This window comes from Syngnathus typhle, linkage group LG14, assembly GCF_033458585.1.
Source record: "Syngnathus typhle isolate RoL2023-S1 ecotype Sweden linkage group LG14, RoL_Styp_1.0, whole genome shotgun sequence".
In the NCBI taxonomy this organism is placed as follows: Eukaryota; Metazoa; Chordata; class Actinopteri; order Syngnathiformes; family Syngnathidae; genus Syngnathus; species Syngnathus typhle.
The window spans coordinates 10,865,112-10,891,764 of record NC_083751.1 but is presented as its reverse complement, the minus strand read 5'-3'; the positions used below and the strand labels follow the sequence as shown (position 1 = coordinate 10,891,764).

The window sequence follows — 26,653 nt, the reverse complement described above, 5'->3', positions numbered from 1 at the left end:
CGGGCGCCCTCTGTCCTTCCTCCAACACCCCCGGAAGAAAGCGAGATATTAAGGCAATGCCGCCGTGTCCCGCGGATGATGACAGAAAGAGCCTGTTTGTCTTCATGTCACGGTGCCAGCAGCAACCCGAGTGAGGGGAACGGCCGGCCACATGAAACAAAGCAACAGGGGCCGCTGACTGCTTCCAAACGTCTGCGTTTTCCCCCATTTGTGTGTGCGCAAGGAAACATTCCTTGGAGTCAAAGCATGTAATAGGTGAAGTTGGGAACATGTGTGTGTGGGACTGCGGAGATGAAAGGCTCAACGGGCGAGCGTGTCCAACAGGCGACCTCTCATGGTGCACCGTGTTGTCATTAAAAGGTGAAGGTGGCGGAGGCAGCAGGGAGCCTCCTTTGAGGCAAGACTCGCGTCCAGTGGCACATCAGAGCGGAGTAAGAGGTCATTGTGTCGGTGCGAAAGGGAGCTGCTGAAGCGGGTGCCGTTGGTGAACACCTCCAGCATGACTCTCAAAGATTTGGAGGCAGCCAAAGACTGCTAGCATTGTGTTGAGCGGCGGCAGCCAGTTGCGTCCCAAGCTTGCGTTCATATTGGCCTTTGCCTCCGCTTGGCGCATCAATGCCCGCTTGAGACGTTCCAGGCTTCCTGTGGGAATGGCTCTGCTCAATCAGGCACTGCCATGCTCCACGTTGGGCAGCCAAACAGAAGCCCGAGGTGGACCAGCATTGGGGGGCTGGGGGAAGAAACTTGAGAGGCGAAGGGCAAACAGGCGTGCCTTTGTTGACCGTAATGCTGAAGTGAAGCATCTCTTCTGCTGAGACTTGAATGCAGGCCATCAAAGCTTTTCTAGAAATGTTCCTGCGGCTGGTGTCAGTGCCAAGTTACAAATGTAAACAAGTGGCAGTTTGTAAACACCAGCGCACGCGTGTGTCCTGCTTTTCCTCCTAGTCTTTCTCTTTCTTGGCCTCCTCGCTCCACCCGAGACAGGCAAATTGCTCCAAATTGGTGGCGGTGCGGGTGGTAGGAGGGGCGTGCTGTGTTTCTGCTTTAATCACGTCTGAAGGCGCGTGGACACCCGCCTGTGTTTTACTCGCATATTTATTTCAAGCAAAGATTCAGGCGCATGTGCGTGTGTGTGGCTTTGCACCGTGATAACTGTCACATCGATGCTGTTTGGCCTTGCCAGTGTCATTTTTCACCATCTTTTTTTTTAGTTCTTTTTTTTCTTCTGCTGCAGTAATGGCGACAGAGGAGGCTAATTGGCCAATCACTACGCCAATCTCAACCAATCATTGATGATTGATGAACGTGCCGGGTCATTCATCACACGATGTGTTTGGAAAATGACAATCAGAGTGGTTTCATCCGGCTTTGTACAGTCGGCACCTGTGTGTGTCGAAAGTTGAGGGGCAGAATGGTCCGGCAGGCAGTCGGGAGATGAGATGTCTGCTGGCGTGGGAGTGGGCCGCCGTCGTCACTTTAAATTGGAGACTGGAATGCGTGTGACTCCTTCACACTCACTGCAGGCAGACACGCACGCACGCACGCACACACACACACACACACGCACACACACACACACACACACACACACACACACACACACACACTGTGTGCGTCTGACTATCAGATGGTCATGCAGCCCGTGGGAAGATCCTCTGTCCAGACTGCAGAGTGTCAAAGTCAAGCCAACTATCAAACGGGTTGCGGATCTTCTCCTGTTCTCACATATCTCAGATTTGCTGTCGAGATTAAGACCTGATATTGCGCCTCTCATTTGCGTCTTTGTTTATCTGCTCGGAATTGCAAGATGTGTTTGAAAGTTCTCACCAGACAGCAAACATAGGAAGGTTTTTCAAAGACATAGACAAATGAGTCGAAAGTCTGAGTTGTGTTTTCCGGGCAGCGAATGGCGCACTCACTCAATCGCAGTCGATGACTGCAGAATTCCCTCGACAGCCGCTATAAAAAGAGGCGGCCACTAAAAAGAGAAGAGCCATTATTATATGTCTTGTATTACAAAGAAGAGCCGAGCCGCATCAGCCCAAGTGTCTCTTCAAACCGGTCTCGCTCGGGATCTGGAGCTCCAAACACTGCAAATTAGGCCGGCTGCGCGCGATGCGGCCCGACGCCACCAAAGTGGACAATCTCAAACAAATTACAGTTTACGGCCCACACTTGCACACTTGGCATCTGAGCTCAGCACGCATAGCAGCTTGCTGCAAGGGCCAAACCGCAAACCTAGCCAATATGCCAGTAGCACCGCTTGTCTTGTGCCTTTCAACTCGCCACGCTTCCGTGTTTCAGCCTATGTACGTATCATTGCTCACTGGCAGAGAGCCTACTAAGTGAATGAGCAGCAGTGGCTCAAACTGTGGCGGCGATTTTACTTTGTGCGTTTTTACTTTTGCCTTCCAAAGACAGTTGCCCGCTTTAAAAAGTACTGACAAATAAAATGACACCTTTTTTCCGAGATGCTCATTGGTTCCGTTTCCACAGTACATTTCCAATATTGCGTTCACATTAGTTGTTTTCTGTTGGACGCTTTTATAGCGCAAGTATGAAATGGTAATCGGTCAAAAGTAGCCCACAGTGGGCAGTACGCAATCAGCGCACTGTGCAACATTCCCGCTACGCTTGCGGTCGTCTTCTGCTTGACCGAGTTGTCGGGTCCCTTCCCGTCTGCCTGGGTGGCATCCGTGTTCCCGCTCACATCCCATACGCCTTGACTCCTGACCAAGTGTGCGCTTGGAAGATAATTTTTGATGTCGCGTTGTATTTTTGGACCTCGAGATCCCAAATAGAAACATTTTCATTGTGTTGCAGCTGTGAATGTTCTCAAGAGTCATGCCAGCTTGTTTGTGTGGCACCAAGGCTCTCTGAAATGAGGAGTTTTGTTTTGCGTGTGCTCAATAAAGGCCGCCGAGACCACCATGACTACACTGGAAAGACGCGGCAGCACTTTCTTGCTAACATGTTTTGATTGTCAGAACAATCTGACAGGTCCAGATCGGCGGGATAACGGGAGCGAGGGAGTGAGAGACTGCTTCCTGTATAGACGGGAAGTGGAGAGGGCAGTGCGTTGATTTTCCTAGCATGCTAAGTCTGGCGCTGCGGCGCAACGAGCCACTTCCTGCTCAGAAGAATGTCACGAGCTTTATCTGGCGTGCAGCAGTTGCTCGAAAAAGGTTGGAAAATTCATCTTGTACTGTTGGCCTTTCGGCCGTTTTCTCATCAAACTGCAGCGAGCACGAGGGCATTTGTTCACTTTGGCCTGCACGACTTTGGAATCTCATTCATCACCTCGATGCGCAAAGGGAACCGGTCAAGTTTGATGATCTTTAAACTCTCACTCTTGATGTCACATCCTTTGCTGCTCCATGTTCACCGGCAGTCTTATGCAAGTTCTTGGAAGGACTCCCGCTCGTCTCCATGTCCTCAGAAGGCCAGAATAGATGTTAGACGCAATTCTCTCAATTACCACAGGGAGGGAGGAAAGGCAAAATGACAAGAAGAATTCTCCAAATGCACTGAACATGACTCGGTCGGTCAGTCCCGTCCCAGATTGACATTTAATAGAAAATGTATTTTTGTCTTAACTATTGTCCTGCATGTGCTGAGGAATTTTTCACATTTTGGGGCCTCTTCCACACCTCAGGTCAAAGGTGAGAGGTCAGAGTTTGCCAGCTACTTCTCTCAGCCAGAGCGAGGAGGAGTCCCTCCTTCTTGCCTCTTGCACATCTGGCTGCCCCCAGAACACTCATTTGGAGAAACAACAAGAATGTTTTTATTTCCCTGGAGGAAAGAAGAACTCTGCAGTGAAACCGCAGACTTAAAACCGAGAGTGCGAGTCCTTGTACATATTGTATACATTTCACCGGAATATCTTTTTTTTTTTTTTTTTTTTACTTTTTAAATGGCTCAATTTGATGTGTGAACGCAAGAGGAGCGTTAAAATGACAATCACTGAGTGATGACTGCAATTTTGTTGTTTTATGTTTTGCCCTGCTTTATTTAAAAACGAAAAGTGCCGTTTTTAAAGAGAGAGAGAGAGAGGCACGATGGGCCACCATGCTGAGGAGCGTTTGCTTCCTGTCCATTTTGGCCTTTGTCCTCTTTGTCCAAAGTCGTCACTGCCATCATCGGGGCGTCACGTCCGAAACATCATAAATAAACATCTGTCTGAATCTCAGACACAAAGTGCAATTCCCGCCCTTTGCCACTTGGACTATTGAGCCTCTGGGGCAATATGTCGAGCTGAGGGAGCAGTGTCCTTTGTGTCTCTTCCAAAACACGAACGCTCCGCGATGCTTTGCTCGCGCGACGCGAGCGCTGACAGCTGCGCTCCATTACAGCAACGTACAGTAGCCATCTCTCCGCCCCTCGCCTCCAGACTCGCGCTGACTCTTATTGGAAATGCCGTGGTGCCGAGGGAGGAAGCCCCCTGCCAGATTTATACGACACAGGTGCACACTTTGGAAGGCCCACCGCATGCACGCACACAGACACAGACGTGTGTGTGTCTGTGTGTTGTGATCTCATGTCAGCTCCAAATTTGAGACGCTCGAGCTGCGCCCAAAACAAATTGGTCAACTTGTTGAAGCTCATCTGATTCTCCTTTGCTAGCTTTGCTCCCCAAAATCCATCCCGTATTGAAGGTTCCTTTCATATATTCTGTCCGGTCGCTTTTGTTGCGGGAATATCTGAGGCATTTCCTCTGTGCGCTCGCTCTCCTGCCTTTGCAATAAGCGAGAGGCCGGAGGTATGTGCTGGGCGGGCTGAGCTCGCTTGCTCGCCTTCTGCTTAGGCCAAAGAGACAGTAACGCCGCCGATATGATTTCCCCGTTGCAAAAGCACATTCCAAGGAGGAACAACTTGAGTTGGCTACCGAGCAATATCGCGGCCGAAAATGGACAAAGTTTTTTTCAGAATTGTAGTTTTTACGATGACGAGTTTCTGTGATACTCTAAATGTGGCTGAGTTCCTCTGTCCACGAACAACGGAGCTGCCTAGAATAGCCAAGAGCAACATTTACGGGAAAACGAGAATAGACGGTTGGAAGAGCAAAATGTTCTGTTCAAAAATCACACGACACCCGTTGAAGACAAAAATGAAGATTTGGGAAGAGTGTCTCTGTGGTTGCAACAGAATCGGTCCTCGTTTGAGTCCTTTGCTTTGCAGCGGGGATTTTCCAGCAGCGCTCGGGTTGTGAACGTGTTCTGCCAGGGGCCATATGGAATCGGTTAAAAGTCGGCCCCGCTTGATAGCAGCGGTCTCAGCTGTCCCGTGTCTCCACAATACCAAATTATTCATTGGGTCCAGTTCAATCAAGGTGGGAAGCCTTCTCATTTCCTATTGGTGGACTAAGAAAAGTATTTTATTATCGGAGGCCTCTCACCATTTTGTACAACTGCAACATTTTATGCCGGTTTAACCGACACCCAATCAGACCTAACCACGCCTTTTCATCAACTGAGCCGCCAAATACAACCCTGGATGCAATTTGCTCCACTCGCAAGCCAATTAGCACCATGAAATGTGGGATTGAAAGCAGAGCACTGGCGCAGACATTCTATGCTGTATATTTCTTTTCTTTTTTTACAGTATGTGATCACCTGTGAATGTCAGCCCAGGCAAATACACGCAAGCTGTCATTAGCCTCGAGTGCTTTGTAGCAAATGCAGCCGGCATTTTGCATCTTTGCCACGGAGATCAAACCGGCACATACTGCACTGTAGCGATTATTGTCTGCCTCAATGAATTCAAATATATTTTGTCTTTGCACATTTGGCCTGACGAGCTCCTTTTCAATCTGGCTGTTTTTGGCTCTTCTGCCATTTGTGTGTTGTCACCCAAAAGGCTGTCTGATCTCTCCTAAGGCGGGCTCAGCCGGCTCATCATAAATATTCGGCTGACATTTGACTGGCTGTCGAACACAGCGCTGCTGCGTTCAGGAACCCGGACTATAAATTTCCACGGGGGACGCTTTGGCTCGGCTTCAAACCGCGTTGACTCGCTTTACGAGCGTCGGCGGGAGGGGACGCTGCGCTCGTCTGACTTGCGGGCTTATTTTAAGACGTCGGGCCGCGTTGCTGGTGTGAAAATGGGTTTGTGCATGCGCGTTCTTGGCCGCGTGACGTGCCCGTGTGCGGCGGTGGCACAGCGGACCTGCGGAGCGCTCCGGCCTTGGTTCCCACGATGCGCGTCCCGGGAGCTTTGGCACTGACGTCAGGACGGAGATAGAGGCGAGCGTCACATTCACAGGCCACAAGGGCACTTCCTGCCAGTCAGAACCAGCCCGGTTGACGCGAAACTCAACCGGCTCTCTCTTTCTCTCTCCCTCAGGCCATGTGGCTGATGCTGCAACAGGAGGAACCCGATGATTTCGTCATAGCAACAGGGGAGGTGCACAGTGTGAGGGAGTTTGTGGAGAAAGCTTTCCAGCACGTGGGGAAGACCATTGTGTAAGCGCATGCACGCACACACACACACGCACACGCACACGCACACACACACACACACACACATACACACGCACAAGCATTATCCTGGATTTTTTTTTCTGATCATTTTTGTCATTAAAAAATCTCATGTTGTCAGACATCTCGCAACACACTCCTTTGCAAATTGGCCTATATCAGTTTCATTATGGTTTGCCAAATGTTTGTTTTAAGTGACATTGTCTGCTCAGCTACCCTCGGGTCAGTTCAATGTGTGTAAATGTGGGGAGGTGCACAGGTGACATGTTTGGTCTAGCTCAGAAGAAAAGGAATGTGATGAGGAACATCCATCTTTGCAGGTGGAGCGGGAAGGAGGAGCACGAAGTTGGCCGTTGCCAGGAGACAGGAGTCGTGCATGTCAAGGTCAACCCAAAATATTTCCGGCCCACAGAAGTAGTAAGTTTTGAGCAGAATTGTTCTGTGCGTCTTTCCTGAATAGTTGAAATTGTGACTTTATGCTCTGATTGGTGATTGCTTGCAAGTGTCCTCGTTTCTGATTCGCCGCCATCGTGTTTGGAAGCGGACTCTTATGCCGATGCCTCCCTGCGTCTGTGTGTGGGTGCAAAGTGGCCATCTCTCATCGGGGGTCCTCTGGCCGCTCCTCAGGGAGCGCGTCGGGTTACCGAGCCGCGGCGTCGCGGCCCAGATTAGCTGTCACTTTCTCACTTCCAAGGCATGAGTGGCGTTCCTCGCATCAAGATTAGAAGTTGAGTGATTCTGGAGGATTAGCACATTGACTGACTAAGCATGGAATCACCAGGCACACACCTAGGACACTTTTCTTTGTGCTGTAAAGTCAAATCTAAGTCTAAGCGGCATCGGCAACGCTCTGCTGGCATTTTGTTTGTGTTTGTTTTACCACTTGGCACACAGCACCCAATTTAGTTCAAGTTGAACATATTGATGTAATCCATCCCAACAGATATTTGAGCTTTGACTGACGTGAATGATACATTGAGTGGGCGAGGCGTGAAATTTTTAACTTTATGCTAACTAATTTCCTGAGGTGAAGCAAAGTACGCACGCACACACGCACTTCTTGTGCCACATTGAAAAAGTATATAAAAAAAAAAAAGGTTGAGATGACTGCATTTGCAGATGTAGCAACGAGGCAGCTCAGTTTCTCTTGTGTGTGTGTTCCATTGTCTATTGTCTCCATTTGGAGCTCGTCAAGTGTTTAACCTCTGACCCTCAAGGCAGGAAGTTTATGACACCGGGCTCGCAGCTGAGCATTGTTGCGTTCGAGTGGAAATACCTGTCATCGTGTGGCTACACGCTAAAAGAATTCAGCTGATTCCGACACTTCTTTTGTGTTTGTTGCAAAGTACGAGGAACCGCGCGTGTGTGTGTGTGTCTGTGTGTCTGTGTGTGTGTGCACCGCATGTGCGGCTTTGTTGCAGGAGGTTGAGGCCGTCAAATGTGCAGGTGCTCCTTACATTTTGTCTTTCCTTGTGGTCGCTTGTTGCTGGATGTGGAAGTGCATAGGTGTCAGATAGTGGCAACCAGTCGATCCTCATTTGTGAAGTGGAAAGCATGTTTGAGAGCTGACAGATGTTGACGAGAGTGTCCGCAACAGGCTGCTGATAGCATTCTTTTGGCTTTGCCAAGCTGTCACTCCCGCCTTTTAGACGATCTTGAAGTCGGTCCCAGCTGAACGTCCGACGTTATTTTCTGCATGTGTCACGTACTGGCTGGCATCATTCCTCATTTTAGCTTTAACGTCATGTTCAATGTGGCTGCTTGTGTGTCGGTGCGCAAGCAGTGAATCGAGTCTACGTATGTTGAATTTGAAAGTAGAAAGTTTAATTCTGACGTGGAACGTCCAAAGTTGAAAATCTAAATTGAGACATCTTGAGTGCGAGTATAAATGCAAAACTTTGCTGTGCCTGTGCACGGAAACGTCGCGCAGCCATCATACTTTGCAGTTCATGCGTGGCTCGAGGCCACAAAGTGACAGACAGCTCAGTGCGGTTTTGTTTTTTACTAAGCTCAGGTGGAGCTTGAGTCTCGATGAATGGGAAGTTGTCTTTGGCTGTATTGTCTTCCTCCCATTCCGTCTGCGTTCACGTAACTGCTCAGCTGCCGCACAACTTTGCCGGCCCGCCCGGAGCCTCTTCTCCGTTTTGCCAACGCGATGCTTGGCGAGCCTGGAATGCCCCTCCGGCTTAGATTACTGTACTTTTCATTTTTTCATTTTGCAAGCAGAGAATGAACTCGTCTGCCTTCTTGCTCTGCAGCTTCCCATTTTCGTTAGAATCGATGAACACGAAGGTTATCTAAAAGTCAATCAGTCAAAGCAAGACGGCAGAAAGTGGCAGCAACATAATTGATGCGAAACGTAACCTCAGTTTCAATTCTTGAGACCTTTGTCTGCAATTTGTTTCGTTTCTTCTCGAGGCTCGTCTCAAAGCGCTCGCCTAAAAATAGCTCCGTTGACGCACCTCAGTATCTGTCAATCTTTGCGATGAATGATGGTTCTTCTTCTTTTCGGAACGTCTGTCATACCAAGGCTAATATCCGCGTAACAACGCGAGTGCCACGTCATGGCCGGTTTGGGTGGAAGCGCAAACAATGGCTCCAGTGATGAAGGCGGCGGCCCGTTCAGGACCGTTTGCAACCGTTGTCAACTTGCCAGATGAGCTCACCTACGTGATGTTGCAAGCGCGCACCTGAGCCAAATTTTTTTCCTCGGAGGACAGTTGCACCCACGGATCTTATCAGTCAGTGATGCTGAAAGCATTCTTTCAATTTTGGTGATGAAATGTTGCAACCCGTTTGCCTAACTTGGCTTCAGAGGCATGCAAGGAGCGGCCGTGAGAGCCCAAGCGCTCGATTGCCGCTCACCGAGTGCATTGCAGTTGAAGATGAGCCTCAGATTTCAATTTTGTCATCTGCTCTCCTTTGAACAGTAGACCTTTTATAGCCGCTGTAACAGTAAATATAAATGTAACTTGCTTTTTGAAATGGAAACAAATAGTGACACTTATTTGCTCAGAGCTATTTGATGTCATTTGTCAGAACACTGTCCGTTCCATATGCAATGAAGCTGTCGCAATGAAGCTGTCAGGAGGAAGCTCTCGCCATCTGTGTCATCCGTCTGCTCCCGGGTGCTCAAATCTCCTGGTTTGGCAAAGGTGAGCTTTTGCAGCACCAAAAGCAGATTGGCAAAACAATCATACAAAGAGAGTGGCCAATGGGATTGACGAGCTGCCCGTCAAGGGCCACCAAAATAAACACTGGAGGTGAGCAAAGTGCCAATGAGAAGATGGCGAGTTTCAGGCCGATAGTGCTCCCTCACCATGCGTCAAGGGATGTGAATTGGGGTTGTGCGCCCCTGGGAAAGCGACTTGAAAAGTGGGATTGACCTCTCACCTGCGGTCTGCAACTTGATCCTGCTAGCTTTATTGGAGTGGCCAAGGGGGGGAGGTCGGGAGGGAAAGAGAAGCTCGTAGTCGCGTCACGCTGCCGATTGCAACTTCCTGGGCTTGGGACTCTGGCCTGCGCATACAAACACATTTGACCTCCCGCATTTCTTGACCCATTCCCTTTTCGTGGCAGCTTTGCTCTGCCTGCCTGAGAAAGAGAGATTGCGGACTGCGCATATGCGTGTGTGTGCGTCCAGCAGTCTGGTATTTCCTGAAGAAGTTTCCTCCTGCTGTCAGAGCGGAACCACCCCGCAGCATTCCAGCCGACTGCAAATATAAAGAACGGAGGTTGACAAAAGTTTCTCCTCAAGGCGGGGCCCGGCTCTCTACCTGAGTGAAAGGGGCTTCCTGCTTGTCCTCCGCCAACAAGTTGAAGAAGGAGCTGAGTGCGAGATGCTCACCCCGTCGGGTCTTAGTCCAAAAACACGTGAACTTATTTGACTTTCTCTCAAGACATTGCAGTCAAGCAAAGGTGTTTTAATTGTCTGAGAAAGGTTAACGTAGTGTGACCCCTTATTGGCGTGATTCATTCTTGAGCTGTTCTTTTTTTGTCACCCCAGTAGTCACACACACACGCCACTTTCCCGAAACCTGAAGCTGCATGACAGTTTTTCCTTCTGCCCTCTCTTGTCACTCCCCGATCCCGCTCGCTCAAGCTTTGTCAACGTGCTTGGAACTTGTCATGCTGTTGCAGCTCCGTGGCCATCTTCCAAGTCGCACGTTCTGCTTGGATTTGACTAGCGCTGCCAAAAGCATCAATCCTCCACAGCCTGCTTTTATTTTTCTCTGAAGCATTTTGTGGGAATTTCTCATCCTCTGGGCTGTCCAAGGGCATCGGAACGACGGCAAGCGGATCGATTGTCGTTTTGACTGCGACTTCAGATGAAGTTGCGACTATTTACGACTTGCTGGTCTATTTCAAAAGTGCTTGCAAAGCTGTTTTGCTTTTGTGGTTTGATGCAGTTCTTGGTTGCAAGTTTGGAAGAACTCAAAAAAAGAAATCATTGTTTTCACCCCCACTTTAAAATAAGCAGAGAATGTCCCAAATTTTCCACAACTCAGCTAACCACAGTTTAAAACGAAAAAAAAAAAATTCAAGCATACACAAAAGTCAAAATGCTGAACTGCACAGACTCCAATATTGTTGTCAAAGATATCGTTCATATCATTCATCTCTTTGTTCTTTCACTTTGTTTGTCAAAAGGCAAATCACTTGGTGCTATGTTAGCACCGTTGTTGTCCCAACAATAGAAAGTAACGACGTCATCGTTCATCTTTGAAATTTAGACTGGCAATTATGGTTTCAGATCATTAAAAGAAAAAAAAGGATCATGTGCGATCATGGGACTCGCTGAATAAAAGCCAAAATTATGCCGATTTTGTTTTCAAGACAGGCTGCAACGGTGTGAGTGAAATTTTTTGGTTTGACTTCAAATGTTTATCCGTGCAGCTGCAATGTTTTCTCCCCTCCAGTTTCGGATCAGGCCCAATCAGGCGCTCGCTCTGAGCTGTTCAACGTTTTTCTCTCTGCCTTATCATTTTATCAGTGCAGGAGCAACTTTCAGCGCTCTCGCTCTCTCTCTGTGTCTCGCTCGCCATGGCATTGTGGCTCTCCCTGTTTGGGCACAATGAGAGAAGCCGATTTGGGAGGCTGATAACGCCAGGAATGCTGCTCAAAGAGGAAATGCTGTCCAGAAAGAGGTGTCGTCCTGTGGTTGCATCACGACTGTCATGGGTACAAATTTCTCCCGTCAGTCTCCCTCACTCTGCTTTCTTGGTGTTGAGTGATTGGGGGAATCCGCTCCAGAGAACTCCACCTAAGCTTCACACTTGACCCCCCCCCCACCCCCACCCCCCCTCCCCACTGCACTTTCCCTTCTATGCTGCACAAGAGACATACTTGTGACAACTCGGTTTCTGTTTGACCTCAGTGGTGCTGAGCGGTCACCTGAGCCCTCTCTTCTGTGCCCCCAGCTCCAGCACCCTCCATTCCCTCTTCAACTCTCACTCCCGGTCTGCAGCTTTATGCTGACTCGAGGAATTATGATCTGTTTCCCGTCCGCAGGAATAATGGAATCAAGTTTGAGTGAGGGAGTGTGCGTGCGTGCGTGCGTGCGTGCACGCACGAAACCGTCAGCATGCAAAATGGTGACGCCCTTTAGATTTAAATTGAAATGTTTATGCTGAGGATTGAAGCTTGCTTTGTGTGTCCGCTTTACTTGAGCGGGTTGTAGCGTAGGTGCTCGCTCGTCAGAGTGACAGGGCCACCCTTTAGAGGTCACTTCACACATTGTGCACAGGCCAAGCCGCGCGACGAGTCGGGGAAGGAAACCTGAGCCATAACTCAAGCAACACTAACTCGTGCTGTCCTTGTCTCGGGCGTGCGCTCGCGGTCTTGCTCGTGCTCTCTCGCTCTCACAATGCCACAAGAACCTTTTTGTTCTTGCACCAAGGACCAAAAAGTTCTGATACTTGAGGTGTAAAAGCAGCAGGTGAAACCCCACTAAACAATGGGCCCAACATGTTTTTGTTGGGGGGGACTTGGCGGTGGGCAGCTGCACAATTTAGAACGTCCCTCGAAACTGAGAGCGGCATGGCGCTGTGAAGCTGCTGGCACACTGCACCGCCTCAAACATCATGCGCATAAGCAGCTTCTCTTGTCTCATTCTGACCGGCTCCTTTGGACTCGGACACGTCGGCTGGATTGATGCCATGTCGCTAATTAAGCTAATGAGCCCGAGCTGCGTGATTTATGGTAAAAGCGTGGCGGTGATGGTAAAATTACTTTGCATGAAATGCCCGTCGGGATTGCCTTTTACTGCCTGCATGCTCGCACGCTCCTTGGCAATGTTCACCGAACGAATGGCTTTTTCTTGCGGAGCCGTCGGGAGGGATTTGGAAAAACAGCACGTGTGCTTGCATAGCCACATAAAGCCAGGAACGCTGAGAAAACTGGATCGTGCTCGCGTTTAGCTGATTCCAATTTGCGTGCTGATGATCAGCAACGACGACAACATTCAGTTGGTTCTGTCGTGTAAAAAAGCATTGCGTCACAATGACATCATTTGTCGCTTACAAAGTGGAATCCCGCGCGGCAGAGCTGCTCTGCTTTGTGCTCTTATTGACGCTTGCGCCTTTTTGTGCTTGCAGGATTACCTGCAAGGTGACAGCAGCAAAGCGCATGAGAAGCTGGGCTGGAAGCCCAAGGTGACCTTTGCGGTGAGTCTCAGTGGCCGCCTTGTGTACATGCGTGCCATACAAATGTGTTTCCAGCGGCACTGTAGCTGCTTCTCCACCTTGCAGAAATTTCTTAAAATCGCAAATGCAAAGTCTGACCAGTCAAGTGTGCAAACAAGCATCTTGAGTTCCCCTTGTCGTTAGCTGCGGCTTTCTCATTCGCTCTTGTTGAAATTATAAAATGCTTGCAACGGATCGGGAGAGGAATGTTTATTCAAATGTGAAGGACAAAATAGAATTAAAAAACAACACCTTCTCTATATTAATCTTTGGAGATGATTATGATCAGGAAACCACCGGATACGGTGATAATATAGTCATCGTCCAAAGCCTGATCCAGATAGGCCACAATAACAAAGAACAAATAAAGGTCATCATCATTGTAGAAAGAAGAATTTGATTTTTGCGAGAATTGACTACGTTCAATGTTTGAAAAAACGTTACAAATACATAATCATTCACTTTGATTGTGTTTGTACTGTCTCTTTGGGAACCTTCCGAATTGAGTGTCGCGTTGTATTTTGGGAATCCAACTTTGAGAGGAAAAGATTTGCTTGTCGCGCCCACAAAGGTAGTCAAAGTCTAGCCCAGACATGGGCAAACTACGGCCCGCGGGCCACATCCGGCCCACGGGGCCGTTTAATCCGGCTGGCCAAACCTGAATAAATTGTATTGTTAATTTTTTTGGGGGTCATTTTCCCTGCAATTACTATGTTTCCCCAGTAGATGGGGAAGCGCCCGCCCGCACATTTACTCCCGGGAGTCGTGTCAGAAAGATCGGTGCACACTCACAAGTGTGTGTGCGTACTCAGTAGTACGTAGTAATTTCATCTATCAGTGCCGAATTTCGAGTGTAGGCTGTGACGTCAGTATTCTCGTAATTCGCGCGCTGAGCTTTCAGATACAGTTTTATGCTAATGCCACCCACAAACCTTCCCCTGGAATCCTTCCATTAAAATGAGGGGCCCAAAGAAAAGAAAGGTGGACACTGAGTGCCGAATGTTAAAAAAGAGTGGACAATTTGCCTCGACCTACGTGTGTGAGAAGCCGTTCAGCCACATGAACGTCAACAAAGCCCGTCACAGATCTAGGTTAACGGACCGACACCTCGTCTCTATCCTAAGAATTACCACAACAAATTTTACTCCAAACTATACAACAATACTATTGATTTCTTTATTACTTTATTTAGATGTATTCTGTCACTAATTCTTCAAGATACCAAATACATCTATTTGGTCAGAAGGTTTGCCGTTGGATGTGATTTCGCCTCATGAGATAAAGATATTTCATAAATCTGACCTGCAGGCGCTGAAGTGATGGAAAATGTTATTCATCATAACAGTGTCGTATTTAATAAGAATCACTGATAGTAGTTTTTGGGTGAAATATTTTTTTAATGCTGTTAATAAATGCATTTGTTTTCAAAAAGCTTTTTTCAATATCCATGCTTTAGTATCTACTAAAAGTAAAAACCTTTTATACAATGACCTTTACATGTCATTTATATTACTTCACACAAACACTACATCCATCTGCTCCTGGTTCGGCCCCCCGGTCAGAATTTAGAACCCAATTCGGCCCGCAAGTCAAAAGGTTTGCCCACCCCTGGTCTAGCCCCTCTCGGATCTTCAGCGGTGACGTCACCACACTTGCGTGGACGCCCCAGCCGGCATTTGTTGCTCTCGCTTGTTCAGGTATTTTCTCATTTGAATTGCTCAATTCAAATGTGTCTCATATTGTCGTATTCGTCCATTTGTAACGACGCGAACGACAACTACTCAGATAAGGATAAGCAAGATGGCAGCATTTGATACTGTTACTTTTAGTCATTTGCGGGAATAACATTTTTTTTTAATTTCATTTTTAACTCTATGAAACAAAATGTGCCCCTTGAGAGCTGCTCCTGAAGAGACGCATCTGTCTCTTGGTGTCATGTATGAAGTTTTTCCCCGTTGAGCTTAAGACGTGACGTGACCTCGTCGTGATGTGTTGATGCAGGAGCTGGTGAAAGAAATGGTGGAGGCGGACATTGCGCTGATGAAGAAAAATCCAAATGCCTGAGACGCTCCCTGGGGAACGTCAACGTCTCAACATTCCCGTCAACACACACCACGAAGGACCATCACACTTAAAAATTATTGCACTTTTAAAAAAAATAAAAAATCATGTTTTTATTATTATTATTCAACGATGGCTCTTTTGTGCTCTATTAAAGAGCACTTTCAGAACGTGTCAAGAAATGCACTGGATGAAGTCCACATGCAAATGTATGTTATTTTGAAAAGTAAACGCAAATCATTGAAACCGTATTTTCTCTGACTTTTGTGTTCCTCTGATTGCGTTGCTGGTGCAGGAATTTCCATAGATAGTATTTGAATAGAATTCCCAAAATATTCTACTCAGATTTAAACATCCACCCTTTAAACTGCTGGGTTAAAAATTGGACCAAACCAGTACGTTATGTCAATTTGACCACACTTTGGGTTGTTGTGCAAAACAATAATCCAATCTTGAACCCAAATCGGCAGCATTTTAAGGGTGCACACAAAAAAGGTTGGACGCACTGAATGAGCTTTTTTTCCCTTTTAGGTATACTGCATAAATTATTTTTGCTTTTGTTTTTATAATTAAAAACTATTTGAGGTGATTTACATGTGAACATTTTTATTAATATATAACTTAGCATGTATAAAAAGCATGTTTACCGTCATGTGGAGAAAAACATTTAATCAATAAAAGAGCAATGCAAAATACAAAAATGCCATAAAGAATAGTATTAAGTTATCATGCCAATAACAGTGTATTTGAATGACTTTATTTCATATGTGCCCATACCAAACTATTGAAATTAAGATATATATTTTCATCACGAATCAATTTGGCACGTCACAGAAAAAAAAGTATTATTTTTGGTCGCACGTGAATAAACGCCACCTCACGAAATGTGTCTATTTCTCAAAAATGTTGAAACAAAATGTAGACTCGCCTAATAGATGTGCATGTGCGAGTTAAGTGTAGGTTTTTTTTATCCTCACTCAGCGCGTGGGGCCCAGTGCGTGTTTTGTATCAAGCCAAATCCATTTGAATTGCTGAGCAGTAAATTGAGGCCGAGGTGAGCGTTAATAGGGCGTAGGCGTTTTAGGACAGCGCCTCCGCATCACCACCGGAGTGTTTGTGATGGCCGTGCATGCGTGATGTTAGATTAGAACGCTCACCAAACGAGAAGCAGATGTGCTCCGACTCGATTTGGCCCTTGAAAGCGCGCTGAGAGCGGCCGGGGGACGCTGCTGTCTCCCCTTTACGAAATTTGGCATCTCTCTTGGAGCGGAAAATCAAGAGAACCCCATCGAAATCATGCAAATCAAAAACTGACATCACAACTATACGTTTGAGGCAGCGATTTTAGGCTTGAACCGGATTGCATAACTGATCCTTTTTGTCATTGGGAAAAATATTTGAGACGTCGATAGTTTCGAATTAATTCAGTTACATGCGACGAAAAGCATTTTATTACATCAGTTATTTTCAAATAAGCGATATTATTAAATATAGACCTGTACATCGATCGGCTACATGCAAACAAATATCAGCGGTTTTCAGTTCAATTAGTACGAAAATAAGAGCCAATTCCATCTTTCTTGCAACGTCTTGATCTTCAAGTTTTGAATTCGTATTAAAATCTGCAGATAACGTCTATAAGTCGATGGTGCAGCCTTCGGAGAAATCCACTTGTCAGGGAGAGTTCTGCTCCGTTCGTGAAGAGAGAAATCACGTTATTTTTTTTAAATGGATTCCATTATTTACATGTGTTTTTTGGGGGGGGACGTAAACGCCTGCGAGTGAATTTATTAGCCACTCAAAATCAGAGTGAATGTGCTGCTGCTGCTGCATAGGTCCGATTTGGTTATATTGATTTTGATATTAATTATGGCATTTTAAGTGAGCTTGGCAATTTGTGTTTTCAAAGATTCACGAATAGCGTGGTCGGTGAACATTTCTTGCATAATTATTCCTGCAACTGTTGTGTCCGTGTTATGTGGTAGAAATGACCCAAGGCACAAGTGCACGCTTGATTTTGCATGCAAGCTTTGCTGTGGCGAGCGTGAGCAGATGCAAACTTGCTTGTAACGACTGAGAAATGCTGACAGGGCCTTTTAGTGGCCTCGCTCGTGGCACCTTCTGTTTATTTACGCGAAGGTTGACTGCGCGCGTTGCCTACACTAACTCAAAAGACCCTTTGTAACGTCGAGGCCTGAAATTTAGACGACCAGGCCGGTGTGAACTGGTTCCTGCCATTCATTTCATAAATAGCCTCAATGACTGCATGTTGCGTTTCAATGTTGTCGTGTTACTCTTGTGAAAAGCCCCTCTGGTTAAATCAACACGCTTAGTATCCAGACCTGATGGTTGAATAAATAAATAAATAAATAAATAAAATAAAAAATAAATAAATAAATAAATGAATAAATTACTAATAAATCACTCAAATTAAAACCACGGCACTTTATTAATTAAAAATGTAATGTCTTGAAAATTGTGTTGACAAATGACATGAATAAAATAACCATTTTAGGCTAAATGTCCCGCGTATACGTAATGACGTTATTAAGGCAGCATACGAAATTTCACACGCACGCACGCACGCACACACGTATGCACGCACGCGCGTTGAAAAAAGTTTGCGGATCTGGCTTTCAAGAAATATTCATCGCTCTTTAGAAATAAATATATTAGGATATAATTTACAAACGTATTTGAGCAATTTTTTTCTTAAATTAAGAGAATAAATTGACGTGTTTTTGGTGCTGACACGCAAAATCATCTGTTTAGCGCCATAGTCCCTTTGAGAAAATCGTCATCATATTTATCATGTAAGAAAGGGAATCTATTTTACGGGAGCTCAGAACTTGCTGCAGTCGTAAACAAAAGCTCCCGAGGTGCGGTAGATGGACTGCGCGGACGGGAAGACCACCTGGCAACTGCTATTCCCATTGACCGGGGAGCCGTTCAGCACCATCCTCTGGGACTCGAACATCTCTCGGACCGAGTGGAAGTTCTGCTGCTGGGACGGGTAGCCCGAGCTCAGATGGCCCTGCAGGTCGCCGTACCAGGAGACGAGCCGGCCCTGCTGGCCGTGCTGCTGCGGGCCCTCCTGCAGGTTCGCCTGCAGGTTAGGTGGTGAGGTGGCCGCAGCGACGCCGTAGTCGGGCAAAGCCTCGCGATCGTCCACGCTACTCCTGGAGGGCGCCAGGTGTCCCCCGGAGCTCCGCTCCGCCGCGTAGAGGCTCATGGCTTGCATGTTGCAATGATAGCTGGAGTTCGTGCAGGCGTTTTGATTGCAGCTAAAGGAAGACGCCTGGTTGGGCGAGTAGCTGAGCGCCACTGAGGGGTTCACACCTGTTCGAGAGGAGGCGATGAGAGGCGGGGAGAGCTCCACGTGGGGAGACCCCCGCAGGGACGCCATGATGTTGTCCACGCTGAAGCCTTGCGCAGAACTTTGGCTCTGCTGCTGCTCCGAGCCGCTGGACACGCTGCTGATGCTGCTTGTGCTGCGGCTGCGGTTGGGACTTTCCATTTTAGGGACGGCGTCGGGTGGCGGCGACGCGGATCGAGGCGGCGTGCAGCTTCCGTTCTCAATCTTGATGTCCTGGATGCGCACCGGCTGGCAGCTGTCGTGCAACGGCGCGTCCCTCAGCTCCCGGGCCGCCCCCGCCGCCTGCAGATCCTTGGTCCGTTCGTGATCGTCCTTCTCCTTCTGCGTATCTTTCTTCTTGAAGCGCCTCCTTCGCCGGAGGAAGCTGCCGTTCTCGAACATGTTGTACGAATCCGGGTCCAGAGTCCAGTAGCTGCCCTTGCCGGGCTTCTTGTCGTCGCGGGGCACTTTGACGAAGCACTCGTTGAGCGACAGGTTGTGCCGTATGCTGTTCTGCCAGCCCTGTTTGTTGTCCCGGTAGAACGGGAAACGCTCCATGATGAACTGGTAGATTCCATTCAGGGTGATCTTCTTCTCGAGGGAGTTTTGGATGGCCATGGTGATGAGAGCGATGTAGCTATACGGCGGCTTGACCATGTCTTTGGGCTGCTGCTGCGGCTGCTGTTGCAGTTGTTGCTGAGGGTTATACGCGCGGCCCATGCCAGCCGGGTACTGCTCGTGAGCCGCGTGGGAATACATGGTCATGGGCGCCGGCATCCCGGCGTAGCCCCCCGCGGCCCGGTAGTAGCTCTGCTCGCCGCCCATGTACGGCACGACCCCCAAGGGGTTGGCGCTGGCCACCGAGTAGCGCGCCTGCATCCCGCGCAATGCGTCCAACTTATACTCCTTTGGTCTTGTTGCTCTGGTCGCCGTCCGGTTCAGGCCGCAGCCCTCTGCAATGAGCCGCAGACCGTCCGGCCCCCCGCAGTTAACATTTGGAAAGCGACCGAGCGAAAAGTAAAGTCGCGACAGCGAGACTCCACACACAGAGTGCTAGAAACATTTTCCCTCTCTCTCGTTTGTTTGAGCCTGAACACTTTTCCTCCCATTTGATTACTCGGGCTCCTCCTCCCCAAACGTGCGCTCCATCATCCAATTGGAAGACGAATAAAGTCATCCTCTACATCGAAAGTTGACTTGTTGGACATTTCAAAGAAAACTCCCCGTGGCACATATACGAGTTATTTAAATCAAGTTATTTAAATGTCAATAAAATACTAGGAATTCCTAATATTTAAAATTAATTTTAAAAAGACTCTCTCTTTAAAATAGAAAATCCAAAAAATAAAAATAAAAATAATTGATATGGGCAAGCAGGCTGGTTACCACGTCCGCCTCACAGTTAGGAGGGTGCGGGTTCGATTCCACCTTCGGCCCTCCCAGTGTGGAGTTTGCATGTTCTCCCCGTGCCCGCGTGGGTTTTCTCCGGGCACTCCGGTTTCCTCCCACATCCCAAAAACATGCTCGGTAGGCTGATAGAGCACTCCAAATTTCCCCTAGGTGTGAGTGCGAGTGCGAATGGTTGTTCGCCTCTGTGTGCCATACGATTGGCTGGCAACTAATTCAGGGTGTCACCCGCCTACTGCCCGATGACTGCTGGGATAGGCTCCAGCACGCCCGCGACCTCCGTGGAGACAAGCAGTATAGAAAATGGATGGATGGATGGATGGATGGATGGATGGATGGATGGATGGATGGATGGATGGATGGATGGATGGATGGATGGATGGATGGATGGATGGATGGATGGATGGAAGAAAGTGCAAGCAGGACTTCGGCCCGCTCCCAGTGTTCCCAAATCTACTTGTGTCCCATTACTGTTCACAGCTGACACCCTGTGGTCAAAGTGCAGCAATGCATCATGGTCGCACTTCGGGCTCTTTTTCCCCAATGACGCCCCCTTTTGGCCTTGCAATGCCCGCGCAATCGCAGCAGCACCACTCTTTTTCAACAATTCTCTACTTTTCCACATCCAAAACGCCGTCGTACATGCAAATGGTAAATGTTTGATTTGTGCTATTTTGTTCTGTTTTCCTTTGTTTGTTACCTTATATTTGTTTTGTAGAACAATTTTTGGCACCTTGTTTCAGGTACTTCTGTTCAGTCAAATCTAGTATTTGCATGATCTCTTAATACTACAGTATAGTGTACTCTATACAGTACCGAGCGTTTCTCGAATCTGTTCATGGTGTAACAGGCCTTGCTCTTAAATAGTGGGGTTTTACTGCAAAATATCAAACTAAATGTGATTGTGAATAGTTATGTTCAATGGACCTCCATCGTGTCTAGTTTTCTTTAAAAAGAAAATAGCATTAACCTCGTCGTAGATTTGCAGAAACGCAAGAGCAGCAGCGCAGTATCCTAGTCGTGGAATGCATCTTATTTCTTCAGACGTAACCTCTTTGAAGTGGTTGATCCTTGCGCCTCTGCTTACCTGTCAGCTGCGTCGCGAAATCAAATAAGGGAAATGAAATCAAGCCGTGGCTTGTCCGAAAGAACAGGCGGTAGCCACTGAGTGGCACTGTTGTCCACTTTATGTTAACGTCTGAGGCTGGGTATAAGCATTCTCGCCAAATACAATTGAACAACTCAAATGTTGACTTTGCTAACTCGATGGATGAATGGCCTCCTCGGATATTAATGAGTGTTGTGTACATTTATTCAAATATGACGTTTCCTTCCTTGTTTCCCCTCGCCGCAACGAAAACAGGATGCGTGTGCTCCTCGTCCCAATGCAGAAAGACCACCAACCAGAAACTTGATTCAGTCGGTTTTTAACCCCCTCGGCCTCCGCTTAACACGAGATCATGTCAAAAATATCCAGGTCAGAGTTTCTTTGCTGTTTCTCGTTGCATCATGCAACAATAGGCCAAGTCACGGGTTCAGAATCGAAATGTCCTTTTAGGGGAAATTAGAAACCTATATATTCGATGCAAAACGAACCTTTGGTAACTTGAACGTCGCCCATAAATCCTAAATTGAGGGTCCTGCGAGTGGGATTTGTGTTTGCGATTTAGGCCTTACTGCCTCTCAGTTCCGTGACGTATTTCCACACTATACACGATTGTTATTGTTTTATTTATTTATTTATATTGCCGGCGTCGGACCGCGGTACTTCTATGTCACAATTTGATCCGTTTCATACCCTCCCCCAAGTAATTGCTCATTTTGTTTGTTTTGATTAATTAGATTTTTTATTGACCAATGTGAAGTGTTGTAAATGGCATGTTCTCTGACGACATTGCCTTTTTTTTCTCTCCTCAAATTACACAATGGAAAAAAAAAGATTACCCCTGGAGACACTAAAAGATTCCCCTTGTAGACACAAGATTATAAAATATTTCCTGCTATCAAAATGCAATTTCAGACAAGTGGTAGTATAAAACCTATAATTGCGTCCTGCGTATAGCCTATTAGCCCTTTTTAATTCACGCTGTCATGGACGCAGTTATGATGTACAAGATACATTCGAACATGCACATATCAATTTAGATATAGAAAAACGCATGTGGCTAACAATGTGAAAGTGCTTTTAATTTTATCGAGGTTAAAAAATCATGAGATAACATCTGCAAAACAATGCCAGCTCTGTTTAATATAATATTCGTCTTTGTAGAAATATGTTTCGTGCCACCATTTTAATACAAATTGAAGACAACATATGTGCTTGAATAGGCCTCCTACAATGTAAGAGCTTTATTGAAACTCCTTACAAGAGACATATTTGGACAATGGTTATACGATAAGTGCAATATTTGTAGCAGTTCATAATACAGCATCCGTGTGGAAAATCAAACATAATACACGGCAAAATGTTGAGCATTATCACGAAGAGGCGCGTGTTAAGGGCGCAAAAGTTTCCTTCATTTTCCTTCAGTGCATATTTGCTCAGGTCCACGAAGAAGCAAACACGTGAATACAGTCGTCGTAATTCCAACAGAGACAAAAATAGTCCCTTAATTGTGACGGACGTGCAGTTTGACTGCATGCGTCCGTCTTTGGAGGTCCGTCGCGACAGCAGCGCTTACATGACGCACGGTTTGATGTCCTGACACACGCTCTGGGGGTGAGGATGATGATGATGGTGGTGGTGGTGGTGGTAGTAGGAAGTGCCCGCCGTGGGGTGGAAGGATGAGATGCCGTTCAAGTTGAACACGAAATCTTTCCTGTCGCAGTGGCTCTGGTAACGCGGAATCCCCACTGCGTGCGTGTGCAACACAATCATGCGTCAAACTCATATGTTCACTTTCACAACAACTCTTCAAATTGAACATCGATCCTTAAAACTGATGATGGCTACCCCCATAAATGACCGCTTAAATTGGGTTGGTCCTATTCTCGAACCAAATTGGGTTGTTTTTGACCCACCAGTTAAATAAAAAATATTTTTAATAGTCCTTAATTACGCCTCAAAGGGCTTCAATGAGTTACACTCATTTTATTTTAACATAAAATAATTTTAGTTGCATTTTAGGCCAATACGCCATTCACATCGTTTATTTGTGCATACGTTTTGCAATTTGGTATCTATTTTTTATTTGACAAAAACGTGAGTTATTTTAAAATCTTTAAAGACAAGCTTACCTTGGCAACATTTTAAGATATCTTAAAACATGCACATACATGTTATGTGCTTGATTCCATAAAACAATCAAAGCAATCAAAATAACGTTGCAATAAATTTTATCAGCCAGTTTGATCATCACAGCGATCTTTTTGCGGTTTCTGTCAAAAGTATATTAAATGAATTATCTCACCATGCGTGTGTATGAAACTTGGAAGTTGCATTAATGCTCAAATAAGGCCGAATGGCGCTAATTTATGCCAGTTGAATTTTTGTTCGTCTTATATCGCAGTCAGAAAGACTGGGCAGGCAGCGGGACGCGTCCACAACTGGACAACTTTTGCACAGACGTGACGCCTTTGTGACTGAACTGACAGCGCAATTATAGACCAGAAAGTGCAAGTTCACACCGGCACATTTTAGCGCCCCCCAACCCTACCCCCACCCGCGGGCTCATTTGCGATGTTGCATTAAGCCGAACAAGGCCTCCCGTCTCTTGTGGCCCTTGCAAGGCTGAGATCTTGTCCCCGGTGTGGTCCGATTTGCACAGTCTTTGTTTGCTTAACCTTTGAGCCCCTTTCAGGCTCCAGCATGAGCTGCTCGTCTCGCTGAAATCTTCAAGACTTGAGTAAAAGCCCCTCTGTGCGGGGCTCAAGTTAACCAGCGTGACTTATTGAGCCAAGTGGGAATTTGAACACGACTTTCAAATTGCTTCAAACACTCCCAAAGACACTGCATGGAGCGTGTATGCACTCGCGTAAACGTCAAGAAATTAGTTAAAATTTAAGCATGAGGTTGAATATTTTATTGTATAAGGGAAATGTTGAGTTGGCTTGCCAATATGTAATTTGATTTCGGAAATATATGACAATTAAGGGATCAGACCAAACTAGGTCAAATCAATTCAACATTCCAAGTCAATAATATAATTGAAATGAAATTGACGTGCACGGATCTTTGCTAATTCTGACAATTGAGGTACTGGAGGATTTGGGTACCTGATATGTCGCCGGTGTGGCCATCCCTGGCGTTTTGGTGAATGTAGCTCTGCTCCAGGGAATACGACGACATGCCGGAGTGAAGAGAGGACGACGCGGCGGGGCTGCCGGAGCTTAACGGCTGCTGCTTGATGTAGGGCGACCCGCCCGAAGCGGCCCAGTGCGCGCACGTACTGGCGTACGGGGAGTGGCCGTCCAAGGCGCTCGCCACGGCCGGAGAGGACGGCACCGGACTGCTGCTACTGTCCGGCCCGTAGTCCCCGTTGGACGGCACCGGGCAACTGGCCATGTACGTGGAACCCGGGCTCGGGGACATGTGGGGAACATGATGGCCGGTGCCCAGTCCGTCGTATCCCGTGGCATGCACGGGATTGCTCATCATGTCCTGCAGGTTGTAGCTGTTGCCGTGACAGGCGAGCGTGGCGGCCGAGGGCGCCTGGAAGTCGAAACTCTGCGGTAAGATGGACGTGCCGAAACCGATGCCGTTCATCATCCGGTACATGGGTTTGAGGGCCTGACACTTTCTCCTGAAGCCTCGGGGTCGACGACGGAACGACCCCTCCTCGAACATAAACTCGCTGCCAGGATCGATGGTCCAGTAGTGGCCTTTGCCTGGCCTGCCCAGTCCCTTGGGCAGCTTGATGAAGCACTCGTTCAGCGAGAGGTTGTGCCGAACCGAATTTTTCCATCCCTGGTAAGAGCCCCTGAAGAACGGGAATCGGGCCTGGAGGAACTGGTAGATCTCGCTGAGGGTCAGCCGCTTGCTCGGGGAGCTTTGGATGGCCATAACGATGAGCGCGATGTAGGAGTACGGAGGCTTTTCCGGCCGCCTTAAACCGGAGTTGCTTTTCTTTCCTTTGAGCGCAGCCGACGAGCTTTCCGAGGCGGCTTGGGGGCTCAGCATGGCGGGATGCGGGACGCCAGACGCCGGACTGGATCTCAGAGGAGGCGGAGGATCCTGCAGCTGCAGCTGCTGAGGGCTCTCGGTCGTCATGTCAGCTCTGACGCACAGCTGGCGGTAGGAGGGAGAGGCCCCCGAGGGTTGGAAAAGGGGCAAAAAAATAAAAAGGATCCAGTGGTCCTCGTCTGCAGTGGGCGTCACGCCACCTTTAGCTCACATCCAAATGGAGAGAGATATCTGTCTCTGTCTTTGCCGTTACGCATGCACGTACCTGACGCACGGCGGCCAGTGGAGGGGAAGAGGAAGAGCGAGAGGCGGGGTGATCGCCCTGAGCGGACGATTGTCCCTGCACGGCTTTCAAGTGGACGCAGGGGCTCCCTCCACTGGGGGAGGGCGGTCCACAGTGGAGCTAAGTGGTGCAGCGTGGCGCTACAATCACTCAAGTGGAGGAAACAGCAAAAGCTCTTCGACTTTGTGCGCCGACTTTAGCCAAACAAAACTCGGCCACCTATCGTTTCATAAATCTTTCTCCCCTCTTCGGAGAGCCCCCACCCCCACTCGCTGTCAGCATTCAAATCTCCCTGAAATCAATGACCAAAAGAACCGCCTCCACTCCCATCCGCTTGGCCATTTATGCCTTAAAATTGCCACATCTGAAAACCTTGCGCAATTATCAGCCTAACTTGCCGTCACATCCATGCAACTCACCGGTCCTGCATAAGCACGTGTTTAAGAGGACGTATTTAGGACGTATCTTTTGAATATATTTAAAATGACATTTTTGTCATCCTTCTGAGTAGTAATGAAAATGTGCGCCCCCCTAGCTCCATCACCAAAGCTGCCGATCCCCGCCCCATCTTATCATAGCTGCATTTTCTCCTAATTTCCTCCTAAAATGGTCCGATGGAGAATGAAAACAAACGCTGGCAGTGACGGTTGTGATCAGGCCGGCACGGGGGTGGGGGTGCTGCTGTTGGTGGTGCTGGTGGGGGCCTTCGCCGTGCTGCATGTGCGTGCGGAAGCTGGGGGTGTTTCTCTCCATAAATGACTTTGACATGAGTGGAAGCAGGCTTTTTCCATCAAGCGCGGCCCTGGATACCACACACAGTGCGCCAGTGTCAGCTTACCGCCGCCGGCTAGCGGCGCTCCCGGGGTGGACTTTGCGTTCATTAGAGAGAGAAAAGGCAAATTAGCCTCGCGGCCAACCCCCAACACCCCGACACACACATCTCACATACACACGCACGCACGCGCGCGCACGCACATTTTACATCGGGCCGAGGTACACGGCCCATAAAATAATGGCAATATGCGTGGTGCAAGAAATTTATGGAAAGGTATTATAGCTTCATGCGTCTGAGCAAAAATATTTCATAAAAGCCGAGCAAATTTTCCAAACAATAACCTTTGCACTCTGCACAAACAAAGGATGTGCGGATCAAATGATTTTCCGTGCACGACACACAGCGCGGCTCGGTGGCCCCACAAATTTCCTGCTACATCAAAAATGCACGGCGACCCCCGTGGAGATCAGGATGCTCACACAATCTTTGTT

General features: G+C 47.7%; 3 protein-coding genes across 4 annotated transcripts in view; 1 reads left to right on the top strand and 2 right to left on the bottom strand.

Annotated features, from left to right (window-relative positions):
- gmds (GDP-mannose 4,6-dehydratase) overlaps positions 1–15,471 on the top strand; it is a 30,840-nt gene extending 15,369 nt beyond the window's left edge. Inside the window, exons 8-11 of one of the 2 annotated variants that reach the window (XM_061298376.1) lie at positions 6,343–6,461; positions 6,797–6,893; positions 13,073–13,141; positions 15,161–15,471. In XM_061298376.1, the coding sequence (XP_061154360.1) occupies positions 6,343–6,461; positions 6,797–6,893; positions 13,073–13,141; positions 15,161–15,223 (348 nt within the window). In that variant the 3' untranslated portion in view covers positions 15,224–15,471. The remainder of the gene's footprint in view (positions 1–6,342; positions 6,462–6,796; positions 6,894–13,072; positions 13,142–15,160) is intronic. The other variant, XM_061298377.1, reaches the window with a different exon arrangement.
- Positions 15,472–17,650: 2,179 nt separating this feature from the next.
- On the bottom strand, positions 17,651–20,119 carry LOC133167516 (forkhead box C1-A-like). The gene has a single exon (XM_061298373.1). It carries the CDS (start codon positions 19,452–19,454, stop codon positions 18,063–18,065), a length of 1,392 nt encoding a protein of 463 aa, XP_061154357.1. The 5' UTR covers positions 19,455–20,119; the 3' UTR covers positions 17,651–18,062.
- A 2,180-nt stretch (positions 20,120–22,299) lies between these two features.
- foxf2b (forkhead box F2b) lies at positions 22,300–25,604 on the bottom strand. The gene is made up of 2 exons (XM_061298408.1): positions 24,198–25,604; positions 22,300–22,835 (listed from the first exon to the last, which is right to left on the bottom strand). Exons 1-2 carry the CDS (start codon positions 25,189–25,191, stop codon positions 22,660–22,662), a joined length of 1,170 nt encoding a protein of 389 aa, XP_061154392.1. The 5' UTR covers positions 25,192–25,604; the 3' UTR covers positions 22,300–22,659.
- Between the last annotated feature and the right edge of the window lie 1,049 nt (positions 25,605–26,653).